This window comes from Metopolophium dirhodum, chromosome 8 (genome assembly GCF_019925205.1).
Source record: "Metopolophium dirhodum isolate CAU chromosome 8, ASM1992520v1, whole genome shotgun sequence".
NCBI lineage: Eukaryota > Metazoa > Arthropoda > Insecta > Hemiptera > Aphididae > Metopolophium > Metopolophium dirhodum.
In genome coordinates this window covers 8,123,040-8,139,611 of record NC_083567.1, presented here as the reverse complement: position 1 = coordinate 8,139,611, position 16,572 = coordinate 8,123,040, and the positions used below count along the sequence as shown (strand labels likewise).

Below are 16,572 nucleotides of genomic sequence, written 5' to 3'. Positions count from 1 at the left end.
GATAACAATAACACTGACAATACGTCAACATAATATCATTCAACAAGATAAACCTAAAATAAATATAAACTTTTATAAAGTAATTTGAGGAAAAAAATATTTTAATATTATAATATTATGTTTTGTTAAGAATACTTTTTAAATGTGGATTATTTGGAGGGGCAAAATTATACTTTTGCCTCTATAAACATTTCTGGGGAGGGAAGTGCCCCCCTCCAAATTACGCCACTGTAAATATGTATCTTAAAAAAATACTATTATGTGAGCAATGAGCTATTTATATTTATTTATGTTTACTTTATATGGTACCTATCCCTTTTGTTTTTCATGTGATCTAGACATATTTCTTATTTTTGTATCACGAATAATAATACCTAAATATCTTATTATCATATATATTATCTTAATTCGTGGTTTGTATCTATAATCAATAATGTTTTATGTATTAATATGTTTTTTATTTAATTAGTGTTTAATTGCTGTTTTAGAAATTAATAATTATACAATCTAAGCTTATCCACATACCATGCACTACTATAACTCTCAACCTCCAACACAACCCTTATTACTTACAGGAGGTTGATAAACTATATAATTATTATTGTTAAATTTTTAAAATGTGTTAATTTCTATAATAAATAATATACATATTAAAAAAAAAATTGGCCCTGTAAGAAGTGTTTCTCTTTCAGAAAAAAAAAATTATCAAAATCGGATCACTCCAAGAGGCGTGAGAGTTTTTCCTGTAAGGCATGTTTTTGAGCAAAAAAACAAGTAACCTGCAGGCCCCACGTAGCCTCTGCCACGGACTAAGATATAAGTATATTTATGGTTTAAATATACATATTTTTTTACATATTTAAGCCATGAGTATATCATCTCGCCCACGATTTAAGATAACAATATACAGGTTAGAGCTGTTTTGAGGACCCAGTTTGACGGTCTCCTTATCACAATTCGTAACCAGTAGCTGATAACATGAACTAAGATAGTTATATAATATATAGTCATCGAGATGTATATAGTTAGTTCATGCTGATAATTATACGTAATTATATATCAACATCGCGTCCGTGGCCCCAGCAGCAGCTGTGCAGGCTACTTCATGCTTGGTAGTTGGTATTCCTCTCGAACAGCTATAATTCGCGGGCTGTGAATTATATTCTTATCTATTTTCTATGGCATGGTCGTAGTCGTACGTGTTGCGGGCTGCGGCTGTCGGGCTGTTCCCTGTCGTTAGTTCATAGTTGTACTACTCGTAACTCGTTCGTCTTATTCGGAATTTTGGATTCAGAATAAAATTCATCTATTCGTATTGAAGTATCTGAAGTTTCATCAGACAAATCATTACAAGACATTTCCATATACGAATAATATATTATTATATAAGACGTGTGCGTGGTGGTTTGAATATCGGCTTCACGAACGACGTAATGAACGAATAAAATACGGTCTGTTATTGATCCTACTCTAATTTTGATTTACTGTCGTTGTGCAAGAGTTGTTACTGTCAGTAAATCGTCGTCCAATCCGGTGATCCATAAGGCATGATCTCCTCTAACCGCTTCGCGTAGACGAGATAAGGTCGACTACCATGATCTGTTGGGTCTTGATGTTTTTTGCGCTTTGCGTGACGACTTTCGGTTTGTGGTTGACCACCATCATCGTTTCCGTACTCTTGGCGTTTTTATTGAGGTAACTCCGAATGTGAGTTCCATCAGTTTAGTATTTTAATTGATTTTTGTTTAGTGTGATATGTTTAGCTTACATTACCGTCGAAGAAAAAGCTGCTCTGTTCGTGGAATCGTTGAAAAAAGACTCAGAGTACACAGTCTACAGTCTGTTCGATCCCAAAACTGTAAATTTGCACATAGTAAATTGCTCGTTTTCGATTTTCTAATGCAATGTTTATCATATATTTAAGATATCTACAAAAGAAATAATCGAAGATGATGTGAACTTGAGTGGTTCCGAGTATATAGATCACCAGCTGTCGGACATTATGGACTATATTCTAAGGGACTATGTGTATCCATGGTAAAATTTGCTATTTAATTATTAGGTTGAAGTATAGTTTTTGGATTTTGTTATATAAATCTACTCAGTCTTTAAGTAGTCTTTAATATTATAATTTATCTAAGGTATGACAAATTGAGCGACGATGAAGATTTTCCTATTCAAATACATAAATCAACTAGTTATTTAATCAGTTGCATGGCTAAACGATTACAACAGGTAGATTTTCTGCAATTTGTATGCACAAACTTGTCGGAAGAAGTGGCCAAACATATTCGTATTTATAGAAAATCTTTGAAAGCCACATCCTCAAAAAATACTGAAGAAGTTGATTTTGAAACTATATTTTTCCAACATGAACAAGATGTTGATCGATTAGGTACATCACATGCAAATGTCTGCTTGGATGAGAATTATGAAAAAAGTAATACTATAGACTATATAGAGAAATATACAATCATAAAAATGTCTTATTTAACGTTACTTAATTTACTATATTATTATTACAGAATGGCTTAGGGATATATCAGAAGCACTAATATACCACGTTACACCTGAAAATGATTTCAAATGTCGAACTATACGCATATTGATACGTGAAATAATATCAAATAAACTATTTTTAACAACTATAAACATGCTTAGTAATCCAGATTATGTTAACCAATTAATTATATGGCTGGTAAATAACTGATAAGTAACTTATATTTATTTTTATTAAAGATTTAATGTTGTATATTTTTGTTATACTATTAGTGCAGCGACTATCCAGTAACTAATGAGACATTTCTTACAGTATTGAGGTCAACTAAATCAAATCAACAATTAAATGCTGTGCACAGTTTAGTCAAAAAAGAAATTATGAATCTGGTAGGTATACTATAATAATAGTGTTATTATTACCTAATTATTAAACATTACAAATAATTTAGCGGTCAAGAGATTCTGGTGAATCAGATAGCAGAGCAAAACAACAACTGAGCAGTCTTTTATTTTTATCTAATTTAATTAAGTCAATTGTTAATAGTATTCCTCAACAATCAGACAGATCTTTAGGTAAAATGTTTGCTTATTATGTTATAATATATTTGTATACATCTATGTTAATATGACCTACCATTAATTGACTTAATTTTTTTTAGATTTTTTATTGTCATTTGAACATTCCATGTCCTCTCCGAAGAATGATTCATTATCTTTAAAGTGGATTCTTGAAAGTAAAACTGCTTTACCATACTTCATTGATTATTTGACTACAATAAATTGTGATAGTTTTATATCATTTTATATTAATATTGATGGTAAGTTTTTAGTATATATTGTCTTATGTTATTGATTTGGAGCAAAATGTTTAACAATATTAGGTTGGAAACAATTTGTGCATGAACAGATGCAAAATGTTAGTGGAGATCCTAGTCAATATTCATCATCTGATCTAGCAACAGTGGATCATATTAGAGACGAAGCAAAAAAATTGTACTCCTTGTACATTGGTCAAAAAGTAAAGTTTAGATTCATTGTAATTTTATAATGTCAGCAATAGTAAAGATATCTTAATGTATTCATTAATTATTAGCCCGATATTCATAATGAACTTGGAGATGATCTAGTAAAATCTCTAGCAAAGAAAATTCAAGTTGATCCAGTAGATGAGACATGGTTTGATGAGGTTCAAAATGCATTGTACAAGACACTATTAAAGGTATATGCATATATAAGATTAAAATATTAAGTTAAATAAAAAAATTTACATCTCATATTTTAAATAATAATATCATTAGTAATGGTGGATATTTATTTTTTAAGCAATTGATTATATATATATTATATATACATCCATGTAAAACTAATTAAAATATTTTTAATTAGCCTGAAAAAGGAATTATATCTGGTTTCGGTAAGCATGAATGTTGTTCAAGGTTGATAACTGATTTGGAAATGAAATCATTAGGTTCAGAAGACATTTTTGAACCAGAATTAGCTATGCCTGCTTCTGATTTTTTAATACCAATGGATGCTGTACAGCAACTTTTTAAAGGAACTGGTGGTAAGTTAAGTTATGTTTTGTTTTATTCTTTAGTATTTTTTATGTTATTTGTTTTTCAGATAAAGTAAGCGATTTCCTATCAGGTAGTAAAGCCTTGAGTCCTGGTCAATCAGAAGATGACAAGTCAATATTGTCAGCGGACATAATTGAAACTGGTTAGTATTAATAGTATTAATAACTTTACACACTTAAATGTTTAAGTAATGATAACCACATTACTTTTTAGGACTTGTGCATGAGGGTGGTAAGACATTTGGTGTTTATGCAGTTTCCATTACTAGAGTTTATATGTCTGGAAAAGAAGAGAACTGGCATGTTTATAAACGATATTCTGATTTTTATGATCTCTACCAAAGAGTAAAAGATAAAGTAAGGTTGTAAAAAAATTATTATTAGAAATTCATAATGATTTAAGTTATTTTTATAGTATTCAGAACTAGGTAAACTATCATTTCCAGCCAAAAAAACATTTCATAATGCGGACAGACGGGTTTTAGAAAAGCGTATGATGATGCTCAATCAGTTTATACATAATTTATTGAAATCGTCAACTGTTGCTAATTATCCTGGAATACAAACAATGGTTGAACAGTTCCTCGAACAAAGACCCGAAGACAAGAAAGCACTGTTATCTGGTCATCTTGTCAAGACTGTCGATAATCTTTTGTTCAACCCGTTGAAGGTTGTTGGAAACGTTGTAAAAACTGTACCTGATAATATATTTAATACTGTTGATGGTGTTATGGACAATATCAGCAAAGTACTTGGTCCATCCAAACCTGTTAATAGAATGTTGGTTGAAGAAGTAAGTAAAAAAAAAGAAGGCAAGTGGGGACTACTCTGCTATACAATAGGTGTCGAGTGAGGTCACTGTAATGGATGTGTTAAATTTGAATTCAATGATATATCATTATTCATAGTAAACAAAAAACAATACTAAGCTGTGACGGTCTGTCAGCCTATAACCCAGTCCCTAAAATATCCAAATTTTCGTACTACGTACATAGTACCGAATCGGTCAAATCTAAATTGTTTCTAGATAAACACTAGTATACTATATACCACCGTTCACTACTAAGCTTATAGTAATAAAAAAAGCTACTCTCAATTACAATGAATAATAATAACTATAATATGAGTATAAGACGTAACAACACAAATTATTGTTTACTGTATGTCTGTGTAGTAGATAATAATTAAAAAATTGGTTTGGCAAAAGACCATTGAAATATAAAAAAAATGTGAAGGTATAAAATTATAAATAATATTATTAAAAAGGTTTAATTAGAATAAAACATTTTTAAATTTCGCATTACACTCTACACTTTTCGTATTACAGAATGTGTGTCGTACTACACACAATTTTAGGGACTGCTATAACCTAAGTATATTTCATGGTATGTTATTAGATTCTGAGCGGAGTAAGACATCATTAGATTTTCAAGATTTTAAAATGTGATTTTCAATTGTGTAAATACATAAAAAAATTAAAACATACATCATTGTAAATTAATTTCTCAGAATCTAAAAACATTAACACATTTTATGTTTCAATTTGTTTACTTTAAATTTATCTGTAGGATGATGACAATATGCCCATGCGTGCAGTGTTGCTATTATTAACAGAAGTGTTTGAAGTAGATGAACAACAACAATGGCTGCGGAAACGATTTGTCATGTTATTACAACATATTATTAGGGCTTCATTTGGTCATGTAGTTAACAGGAGGTTCAAAGAGTATGTGGCAACTGTCACTGATCCTTATAGAGTGTCATTGTTGATTGCTGCGATCAAGTATTGTTATATCTAATTATATCTTTATGCACAGATACTTTTTTAATGACCATACTAATATCCACTATAGAAATTCATTGTGGCCAGATGGTGTACGTGCTACAGAAGTACAATTTCGAGACGCAGAAGTACAGCTTAGAACACTTGTAGCTGCTAAATGTGCACTTATGTCTTCTGTTTCTGGTAAATCAGTACCAAATATTATATTGATTAAATGTATTAATATTTTTCACACATATATTTAGATGAATTGAAGCATTTAATGGGCAGCGACGTAACAAGGCGTGGCATTTATTTAGCCGTCATAATGCTCCAGCACAAAACCCTTAACAAACGTTTGGCTTATGTTTTGGCTAGTTCATGTTTCTTGTTAATTTTTCCAAATTTTAGTGGCCTCATTGATAAACTACACAAAAACCCTCCTATATTAAACCGAAATTAGTTACAAATTATCTTAAAATTATTGTTATTATATTTGTGTACACTTAAATTTACTATGTAGTATGTATATGTACTTTTTTGTATGTAGTTATGCAAATGATTGTCAACTAGACAAGCTAATGTGCAATGGTATCTTTAAATGGAATATAGTGTATTAATATACACACAGGATGGCTGTGATCTATTTATTATTTTTAATTTACTTCAGTTATAACAACTTTGTGATAGGGAGAAACAATTGTCAAACAGTTTTTACATAATATATTTCAAATCTAGTACATTTGTTTTTTTTTTTTTTTTAATGATATTTGTCTAGACAATAACAATTTTTTTATTTTTTAGTATTAACTATTCATTATTAATAAAATAATAATTACACATAACATAGTTACCCAATAATACATCATAATTATTATACTAAAATACAAAAGCCATAAGTGGAAGGTGACAGATGAAAATCTTGTTCTATCCTTGACAAGTTTAAGTGACTTTGTAAAATGATATGTTACAACAAAATGTGTAAATAAAAATATTATTTATATAATACAAAGGCACATCAGTTACACAATTTGTAGTTATAGATTAAGTATAATACATAATTATCACTAAAGAAATAATAAATTAATTAGAAGTTAAATAAAGGAAAAAAAATTTTATTCGTGGAGTTAAAATAGTTTTTTTTAAGCTCATTAGATACAATAATTTTTGCTTTGTTAAAATCATGATAAAAAAGAACAACACTATTCAGTCTAAAATTGCCTAAAAATGATAAGCATTTAGGTAAAAATAAAAAACCTTAAAATAAAAACAACAAAACAAAAAAAAATGTCTTTATAGGGAATATTTTAATGAACATAATTTACAAGTAGTATTACCTGTAATATCAATTATTTACAACAAAAATTAAAAATATATAATACCTTTATAATATAATATATCATATATTATCATATTATAGTTATATTTGATAAGAATGAAATAAACGAGTTACGGGTGAATTGAACACAGTTTGGCAATCCGTTAACATGGAATCAATATAATACAAGGTGACCAGAAGGGCAGTGACAAACAGTCAAATTAATTGGGCGAGGGTTGTTGGTCACCAGAAAATGTGTAATGTTTCAATCTGGACTTAATTTCTAGGTCACGCAATGCTTGTTTTGCACGCGCTCGCACTTCTTCGCTGCAAGTGCTATTAAACTTTTTTAGTCCCCTACGGTTCATTGTACCCAGTGAAAACATGGGCTGCACATTGTCTGAAGGTTCGGGCGTTTCTTCCAGTACAGTTGTCTGCAATGACTGTAGAGTCGAATCGACTGTAAGAAAAAATATTATTTTATTTTATCATTGGATACTCAAGATCAAAATAGCAGATAAAAGAGGAAATAGTATTGGATAATAATATTACGAGACACTGGTCCAGAATATGGTTTAAGCAGTTTAGCGCCTAAACCCTTTGGAAGTTAATAGTTATGGTCAAAAAACTTCGAAATCGCGTTTTCAAGTTTAAATATAAAAAAACCCCGATTGGGATACGTGGGAATATGGTGATAAATAATGATTAAAAATGATTAGATATATTTATAGTGTTACAAACTACAGTGACGCAGTGCTATAAATAACATACTATTTAATAAAGTTATAAAATTTACTTTTTTTTCGATATATACTGCGCGCTGTGTAAAATACGCAAAATAGTTAACTTCAAAAGGTTATATAGGACCTACAAATTCGGATCACACCATTGTTCTGATGTGGTTGAAATACGTAGGTTTTCTTGATAAATTCCCACAAATCGCTCGAGAGGTGCTAAACTGCATTTCCTATGTAGATTCGTGGAATAATCTGCGTATGCGTAATATCGCGAACTTCGAAAGGTTATTCATTTTCCGTCCGACAAATTCTGATCGCACCATTGTTCTTAACTCGTTGAAAAACGGGTTTCCGAAAAAAAAAATTCGTAAAAATCGCTTCGGAACAACTACGTTTATGGCCCGAATATTGTTATAAATTACTGTTACGAATACGGAATGAGAGAAAAATCAAAAATGCCCGCATTGTCTGTGTAAAAGTGTCATACTCCCGCGGATAAAAATACATAAAAAAAGACGCGTATAGATGTAGTGAAATTGCATATACAACGCGCCTGGTAATAAAATGTTGGGACAATAACTTACGTTGAACAGCAGTCTCCACGTGGTTTGATTTCTGTGGGCTATTGTGCGCTCGACTGATGTGCTTATTTCTAGTGCTCGTAGTTTCGAACCTAAGAACATAGTCCACAATTAAATATATGATCCCGCGTTTAACGTGTCTTAAAATTTTCTAGTGCTTACCCAATGTCACAAATTGGACACTTGTAAATGTTGGACGAACAGTCGGCGCGAACCACAGGTGTCAGCCGTTTGGCAGCCACCGACAATGCCGCCAAACGCGCATTAAGTTGGAGAGCGTGAGCCGTATTTGATCTTCTAGATTGAGCTCTGGCACTAGACCCATTGTTGTTACGTCCAATTACTTTGCGCAAATCTTTAGCAAGAGCAGAGTTGGCAACACTACTTGATACAGTTGTGCCCTTTTCATTGTTGCGTAGAGCACATAGTTTTCCCAACAAAGTTATCGCACCACCACTCCAGGTTTTGCCAGCACAACTGAAATTAATTATTTATAAATTTTATGTCTGGTAATTAGCATATAATAATTTCACAAAATATGTTCATGGTATTACGGTTTTTGTGTAGAAGAAATGAGATTTTTCAAGGCTTGGTCCAATATTTCACCCAACTTGCTAACCATTTTATTTTTCAACTCCTTTCCGTTTTCACTAATTTAAGCACATTTTTTTTTAAATTAATTGTTTTTTTCTTTACAAGCTAGCAATAAATATATACATACCTATTTGGAGCATCATCAAATTCATGGTCTTTTGCCATGTGCTCGTCGAGTTCTTCTTCTCCTCCGTCCATTATGAGCTTGCAAACCCAACACACAAGTAGTATATCAGATTTAATTACATTAACTAAAAATAAAAATAATTGTAAAAAATATTATCCAGTTTACATGTTATTAATTTTTTAAATATTAATAAATTCTTAATTTTTCCAATAATTGTAGGTAGTAATTTAATATATACATAATGAAATGTAACTATGTAATAAACAATGATTAATAACTATTGGAAACATTAAGTTAATTTGTTTTATACATTAACTTACAATTTTTTTCTCATCCAAATCAAGACATGATTAAAAAAAATTTAATATTTTGTAAAAAACAATTATATAAAAATGTATTAAAATATTTCTAAGTAAATTTATATAGATTATAATTTATAACTAATAATTGTAATAGTTTAAATTAATATAAATCCTTTATAACAATTAGTGCAACACAGAATTTCTTTCAAGTATAAAAAAAAGTTAGGCATAATTAAGAACTACATTTTAATACTGTATCAATCTCATTTTGTGGATCAGCCTATCCAACAAGGAACCACTCACTTTTCTACATTTTATCACATCCTACCTCGTATGGTAACAATCTTTCCATACACAAAATGCTTCACCAGTATTAAATTAATTTAGTTTTTTGGCTACCTTATGTTTATATAATTTTTTTATGTATTTCTCCATTTTATGTACTTGTAAACTATTAGTATTCCATTATATATACTGTTTCCCTAATTATTACTATATGTATAATTTATAAATATTGTATGTTATTTAAAATGCCACTTGGCATCAAAATAAATACTGACAACTGTTACAAAATAATTTTTTTTTTTTAAATAAAATTTTATATTTTTATTATATTTATACGAGGATTTTAATTTTACCTATATATGAAGAATATAAATTAAACATTTTAATCATTATTTGTTCCGGAAGGAACTGATTAAGTATTATGTGTTGGCACCAAGCTATTTTAATTTACATTGATCAACCACTATTTATCTTCAAATATCTATGACTTACCCAATTCTGGATCTTCAATACTATGGACATCAAGTGAGTGAATACGAAATGCTGCAACACCTCTATAACATTGATCACATACTTTACATTTGAAATCTAATTCACTATTGATTTGAGTATCTGTTTGTTCCTGGAATAATAAATATTTGTATTAGTTACTTTATTGAACTTGTATAAAATACACAAAAACAATTTATTTATTTACTTGATTGCTATTGGTGTCCTCTCTATTGTCCATGTCTAATAGATCCAAACCATTTTCACTAGTTACATTTTGACCTTCTTCAGATGAGTTAGAACCAAAATTTTGCAATATAGCCATTTCTTCATCAGTGGCCCCCATTGCACGTTGTAACTCTGTCCATGAATAATCATTTACTTCTGTACTCGCAACATTACAGTCAGGACCTTCCAATATCTATTTAAATAATATAGTTAGCAAATATAATACATAAAATACTTATATTAAATCTAAATTAACTAGCCTGATTAACTGAGCTCAATATTGATCCCAAACTAATAGAGGAATTTAAGTCAAAAAAAGCATCAGCCTGTGTATGCCAACGTGGTTCTGCAACTTCTTCAGGTTCTTTTAACTCTGTTGTATCAGTACTAATTGGAGCTGTAGCTTTATTTTCTTCTCTAACATTTGCCATTAAGGATTCATTTTCAATAGGTTTTTTTAATTCCTGAGGTAAATTTTGTACGTTATTATCAGTGTTGATAATTTCTTGAGGTAAAACTTTATCGATTAGGTCCGAAACTATTAGATTTGTTGAATCAGAATACTCTAACTTTGGTAATAATAAAGGTGCATCATCAACTTTACTTGATGAAGGCTGTTGTTTTTTATTATCAGTCTTTAAATTACGTTTTCGTTTTCTTGAACCGAAAAAAACTCCTGGTTTTCTTCTGTTTCTAGCTTTTGGTTTAAAAGGATTCACTTTAACTGTTTTTTGCTTTGGAGGAACTTCAGATGAAGGGACTTCTTGACTAGACTCAAAGTCAACAAAACTATTAGATGATTCATTATTATTTGCTAAAGAATCATCTTTACCCAAAGGTAATATCTCATTGGACAAAGACTCCTCAATGAAATTTTTCTTCCTATTACGGGTTTGTATTTTGGAAACAAAATTGTCATCAATGGTTTTCTTTTCAAGGACTTTAGTTGTTTTCTTTGATATAGCCGGTTTTTTGGATTTACTAATTGGAATGGATTCCACTATACTTTTTGCGTTATTTTCAATTTTAGATCTTTTCGGTGGAACTGGAACTACCTTTTCAGGTACAGATGGAATTTCTCTTTTCCTCCGCAGCCTATTTTGTTTTATCAATCCAACCTCTATTTCATTCATCAATTTTTTACCTTTATTTTTTACTGCCACAGGAATAGGAATAGGCTTTTCTATATTGTCATTATCTTCTTCGACTTTTGAATCAAGAATTTCATTATGGTCGTGCTTGGCAATTTTCTCAGCTAATTGCTTAAAGTCAAAAATAGGTCTTTTACGTTTCTTAGGCAATATAACAGGGATAGGTGCTGGGGAAGCCATCAAAGTTTCTTTCATGGCAGCAATTATTTCTTCAGTTTCGGTTTTACTACTGGGAAGTGAATGTTCAGCTGACTTCAGTGGAGCACGCATGATGTTAAGACTACGTAAGAAATCTGGTGCTTCGGAAATAAGCATAGCAGTTTCAGTTAAAACTGGCAATGGCTTTTTAACTTTCTTATTAAATAATGTGGTTGAACTTGAAACAGTCGGATTACGGCTGCTCATATCGATAGGAACCTAAAACATGTGGAAACTCGTGATTAAAAATATATTTTTAACTATAAACATTTTTGTGTCTAAATATACCTTTGAGCATACAGACTTCTTTGTGTTTCAGAGCAGCGTGTAAATTTTTAATTATATATTATAAATCATTGTAACTAACCATTACCAAAAATGTAATTACAAATAAATATAGAAAAACCAACTAAAATCTGTTTCATAATGATGCAGTCTACGAATTTTTTTATTTTTATTATTGATAATATTTTACTTACGCTATTTATTGTTGCTTGATTATTCCCATTGGGAGCTTCAAATACTAAACGTCTTGTAACTCTTTTAGGAGGTAAATCTGCAATCATACGACTGACACTTTCAGCTGTAAAAAAGTAAGATAAAATTATAAAATTATAAAACAGTAAAAGAATATTGAGTACTTACCATCACCAGGTTTAGTTTTTACAACTGGTAAAGGTGGTGTAGGTGGAGTTCGTTTAAGACCATGTCTTGCCCTACCATTCTTACGTCTTCGGAAATTAAAAGGCCGCCAATTTTTTCTGTTACATAAGATATAATAATTAAATTTTTTTAAATAAGTAAAATGAAAGAAACCTTACCTAGACTTTTTACTATTAGGCGATTTGGTTGTATGAATCATTGTCTTAAGCCACTCAGTATCGCCACCACAATCTAATAAATGTCTATGAAGCTGAGCAATATCATTTTCTATTTTTCCACACTTCGTACATTGCGGCAAACTGGTTTGTGGTTCCTCACATTCAGACAACAACCCTACTCTACTCAAATTTCTTTCTGGCCGCTTCAAATTTAACAATTAAATTAATGATTATGTTTTATAAAGACAAATAATAAAATTACCCATTTTTGAGATGGAAGCTGATCTAATGGTATGTCATAATGATGGCAAAGTACATTAGGATGTACATTCCACTTATGGTAGAAAATATCCCAAATATTGGAACATGTAGCGGGACATGCTGAACAAATATAACTACGTGGATATAACCATTCACCACTGAATCCTTCAAGTTTTTTTCTTTCAACGTCTACATAAAAGAAAACAAATGGTAATTGTATGTACAAATAAAAATTATAACTATTTGTACTCACCGTGAGAACTTGGAAAACCATACGAAGAAGCTGCATCAACCTCTAATGAACTCATATCATCCTCTATTGGTGACGAACTAGGATACAACGAAGGTACCATACGTCTGATTCTGGTTTGAATCTCAAGATTCATGTAAGAGATATCAAATGGTACTCCTTGTTTTGTGACTAGCTCATTTTTATTATTCAAAAAAACATACTGAGTTCCTTTAGCAGATAAATCTTGAATCTCGTCTTTTAATTCTTTTTCTTGAGTTTTCACAAGTTTTTTTGATAAAATTATTTTATTAGAAGGCTGTAATAACTTTTTAGATTTTTTGTACTCCAACTTTTTACCATGCCCTAAACTCATATGTCGTGCTAAGTTTGGTTGTTGAGTAAATCCTTTTTTACAGTCTGGGCAGTAAAATGGATAGTTTTTGGATTCTTCTTTCTTTTTTTGATCTTCTCTAATTGGTTCTTCATTTTTCTTAAACTCCTCTGTTTTTGGTTCTTCATTTTTCTTGAATTCCTCTGTTTTTGGTTCATCATTTTTCTTGAGTTCCTGTTTTTTTGGTTCTTCATCTGATAATTCATTTTTAATATTAACATTTATAGGTTCGTCTATTTTTAATTCTATTATTTCGATTTTTGGAGGTTCTTCTTCTTTTAAATGCTCTTTTTTCACATTATTATCAGATTCTAATTTTATACATAAGTTATTCAAACAAATAGTTTTATGGTTTTTAGCTAACTCTCTAGAAATAAATCTTTCTTTGCATTCCGCACAGCCATAGTACACGTCTTCATGAGAGGCACACATATGTTTGTGTAATGTATACAAATCAAAAAAGTTTATTTGACAGTACGTACATATGTGACTTTTTCTTTTGGGAGGATGCATCTTGGACAAATGGCTTTTTCGATCTTCTTCATTTTCAATTTTTTTATCACAATACAAGCATAGTTCACAAACTTTGCTAACAATATCAGGTATTTTTTTCAAAGCATTAGATTGTAAAGCAGGAGGATGATTCATCACATGATTCCGTAAATCTATAGCTGTACCATATGATATACAACATTTATGACAGTGGTAGTAACCAACATGACCTTTTGTACTCTTCCACTTTTCTATCATTTTTTCAAGTCTTTCACCTTTAAAACCAGCTATTTGCAAGTCACGAGATGTCAAAAAATGATAGTTAATATGTGCCTTTAAATAATGCTTTTTTAGAGCACCTCTCCGTTGATATATGCCTGAACATACATTACATGAATATAATTTTTGTCCATTATTTGTTATACTTATTTGTGATTGATCAATTGAAAACACATAACTTTTTAGGTCTGTTTTCCCATTAAAAAATATATTTTGAGCTTTTTGTTTTGGAGTTACTTTCATTTCAAGAACAACAGAAGGCTCTGGTATTTTCCTATTATTGAACACATTGGTTTTTGGCAGAACTATGAGACTGGTAGCAGGAGAGTTAGTTTTGAAACTACTTGTTGGAATGCATGAAACAGAAGCACTTTGAGATGATGAAACTGGTATAAGGCTCAGTGTTGTTTCATTTCCGACCTCTTCCATTTCAATATCTGTTCCGAGACGTTTAAGTCTTTGGAAAACATCCAACGGTCTATCATGTATTGGATGAACAACAGGGTAACGTTGGATCGTTACTTCTGAAGTGAGTGGAAACAACGCTGGAGGTGCACGTAAGTTTTTCTTTTCTGAATTCGACGATGGCGCAGGATTTAATAAATTTTGTAATATAGATAAACGGCTTTCTTCAGAAACCATATCTGGAAAAGGGTTATCTGTTGAACATTGTTTTGCTAAATGGAGTTTGTTCACTACGGCATTCAGACGGCCACCTCCCATTTTTTTACTAACGGTAGGAGGCATATTATTATGTATCACAGAACCTGAAACATATGTACAAAATATATAATGAAACTACTTGGTTTAAAATAAGAATTTTTTTTCTGAATATTCATTATAATTATGGTTAATCAGAGATTAAAAAACTTAAATTGAACAATACTTATAATTTATGAATGTACATAATATATTAATGCATCAAGTAATCAATAAAAATAAAATAAGAGATCAAAATAATATGTTGTAATAAAAAAAAAAATAAGTAACTATTGACTTGAAATCTTACAATATTATTTAAACAGTGGCACCCAGTTAATAAAACAATAGAAATGTAAATTAACATTTTCATAAATGTAATAGTAACAATATTAAAATGTCACTATATACCAATAATTTTATTTTTACTCTACCCATCAAAAGTGTAGCCACTGTTTCCATCATATTTTATATTTTTATATGTTTTTGTGTATTGAAATCTTATATTTCTTAGATAATATTAATTTATCTTAAATTAAATTTGCCTATACAGAAACCCTTAAGACATGATATTATGAACAAGAAACACAATGAATTTGTTTTAAACATTCTATTGATACAATATTGTTGAAAACAAACAATTACTTTATAAATAAATATTATGATTAAACAATATCAAGTATATAATAATATAATCTAAACAACATATTGTAAATTGAAGCGTACACAATTAAAAACGAATTAATACCTAATTAATATCGTGAAAAAGATTAGATTCAAATAAAAGTAAAAATCTATAAAAACGAGTTTTAAGCATAAATATTTTTATGAAGTTTCCTAAAATAACAAATAATAAGATGCTAATATTATTGTAATAAAGTAGAATTTTTTTTGTAAAAAGATATAAACTAACCATAAAATAATAACATATAATTGTGCTTTCCGAGAAAATATAAATATACCTAATTAGTTTGATGACACATAAAAACCCTTTGGATATTGGATATAATTGAAATATTGTTTATAATTGTTGGTCATTTGATCATTTTATTGAAAAATAAAGTTAAACACTAGATTAATCTTGTATTTATTTTGCTCAAATTTAAGTTTAGGAAACACAGTAGATACTTGATCTACCTATTTACATTAGGATTTTTTCCATATTTTTTTTAACAAGAAAATTGTGTTTTATTTAATTTTAATGTGTTGGTCACACGATGCTGTGGATATTCGTATACGCGGGCTGTATTCACTTACTATTAATAGTTAACCTAGCAAATCGTTATTCAACCTTGGACAGTTGGGCACTAACTTATACACAACCCTAGTAAGTACTAAGTAAAAACGAACAAACATAATATTTTTATTATTATTGAATAAACATGAAATGGAAAATACATTTAAGGTCTTACCAAAATAAAATAATAAACAATTATTTAAAGGACGGATTTATTACTATATTTGTTACTTGGATCACAAAATAGATAAATAATATGTATATGATAGAAGGGTGATAATACTATCAGTAATGATAAGTTCAGTCAGTGCAG

General features: G+C 29.8%; 2 protein-coding genes across 7 annotated transcripts in view; one reads left to right on the top strand and one right to left on the bottom strand.

Annotated features, from left to right (window-relative positions):
* The first annotated feature begins 1,059 nt into the window (after positions 1-1,059).
* On the top strand, positions 1,060-6,579 carry LOC132951280 (sorting nexin-13). Its single transcript, XM_061023080.1, has 17 exons — positions 1,060-1,695; positions 1,750-1,858; positions 1,925-2,037; positions 2,142-2,440; positions 2,526-2,698; positions 2,773-2,886; positions 2,949-3,072; positions 3,159-3,317; positions 3,381-3,517; positions 3,593-3,718; positions 3,886-4,063; positions 4,123-4,218; positions 4,290-4,432; positions 4,491-4,868; positions 5,644-5,858; positions 5,929-6,041; positions 6,104-6,579. The coding sequence occupies exons 1-17, from the start codon at positions 1,595-1,597 to the stop codon at positions 6,298-6,300; spliced, it is 2,775 nt and encodes a 924-aa protein (XP_060879063.1). The 5' UTR covers positions 1,060-1,594; the 3' UTR covers positions 6,301-6,579.
* Positions 6,544-16,572, bottom strand: part of LOC132951278 (uncharacterized) — a 33,700-nt gene continuing 23,671 nt past the window's right edge. For 3 of the 6 annotated variants that reach the window (XM_061023076.1, XM_061023077.1, XM_061023075.1), the window contains exons 3-16: positions 13,183-15,090; positions 12,931-13,118; positions 12,669-12,871; positions 12,493-12,608; positions 12,327-12,430; positions 12,136-12,153; positions 10,759-12,066; positions 10,479-10,691; positions 10,274-10,403; positions 9,195-9,318; positions 9,028-9,123; positions 8,636-8,950; positions 8,477-8,565; positions 6,544-7,615 (exon numbers count right to left, since the gene is read on the bottom strand). In XM_061023076.1, the coding sequence (XP_060879059.1) occupies positions 7,377-7,615; positions 8,477-8,565; positions 8,636-8,950; positions 9,028-9,123; positions 9,195-9,318; positions 10,274-10,403; positions 10,479-10,691; positions 10,759-12,066; positions 12,136-12,153; positions 12,327-12,430; positions 12,493-12,608; positions 12,669-12,871; positions 12,931-13,118; positions 13,183-15,090 (5,051 nt within the window). In that variant the 3' untranslated portion in view covers positions 6,544-7,376. Of the gene's footprint in view, positions 7,616-8,476; positions 8,566-8,635; positions 8,951-9,027; positions 9,124-9,194; positions 9,319-10,273; positions 10,404-10,478; positions 10,692-10,758; positions 12,067-12,135; positions 12,154-12,326; positions 12,431-12,492; positions 12,609-12,668; positions 12,872-12,930; positions 13,119-13,182; positions 15,091-16,572 lie in introns of those variants that run through there. The other 3 variants (XM_061023078.1, XM_061023079.1, XR_009665321.1) reach the window with 3 other exon arrangements.

What these genes read in the sequence shown, in the direction of transcription:
- LOC132951280 (XM_061023080.1), top strand. Translation starts at nt 1,595, where the DNA reads ATGATCTGTTGGGTCTTGATGTTTTTTGCGCTTTGCGTGACGACTTTC. An exon ending in AGGGACTATGTGTATCCATG is followed by an intron (nt 2,038 to 2,141) that starts GTAAAATTTGCT and finishes AATTTATCTAAG; the next exon opens with GTATGACAAATTGAGCGACG. An exon ending in TTGTTGATTGCTGCGATCAA is followed by an intron (nt 5,859 to 5,928) that starts GTATTGTTATAT and finishes TATCCACTATAG; the next exon opens with AAATTCATTGTGGCCAGATG.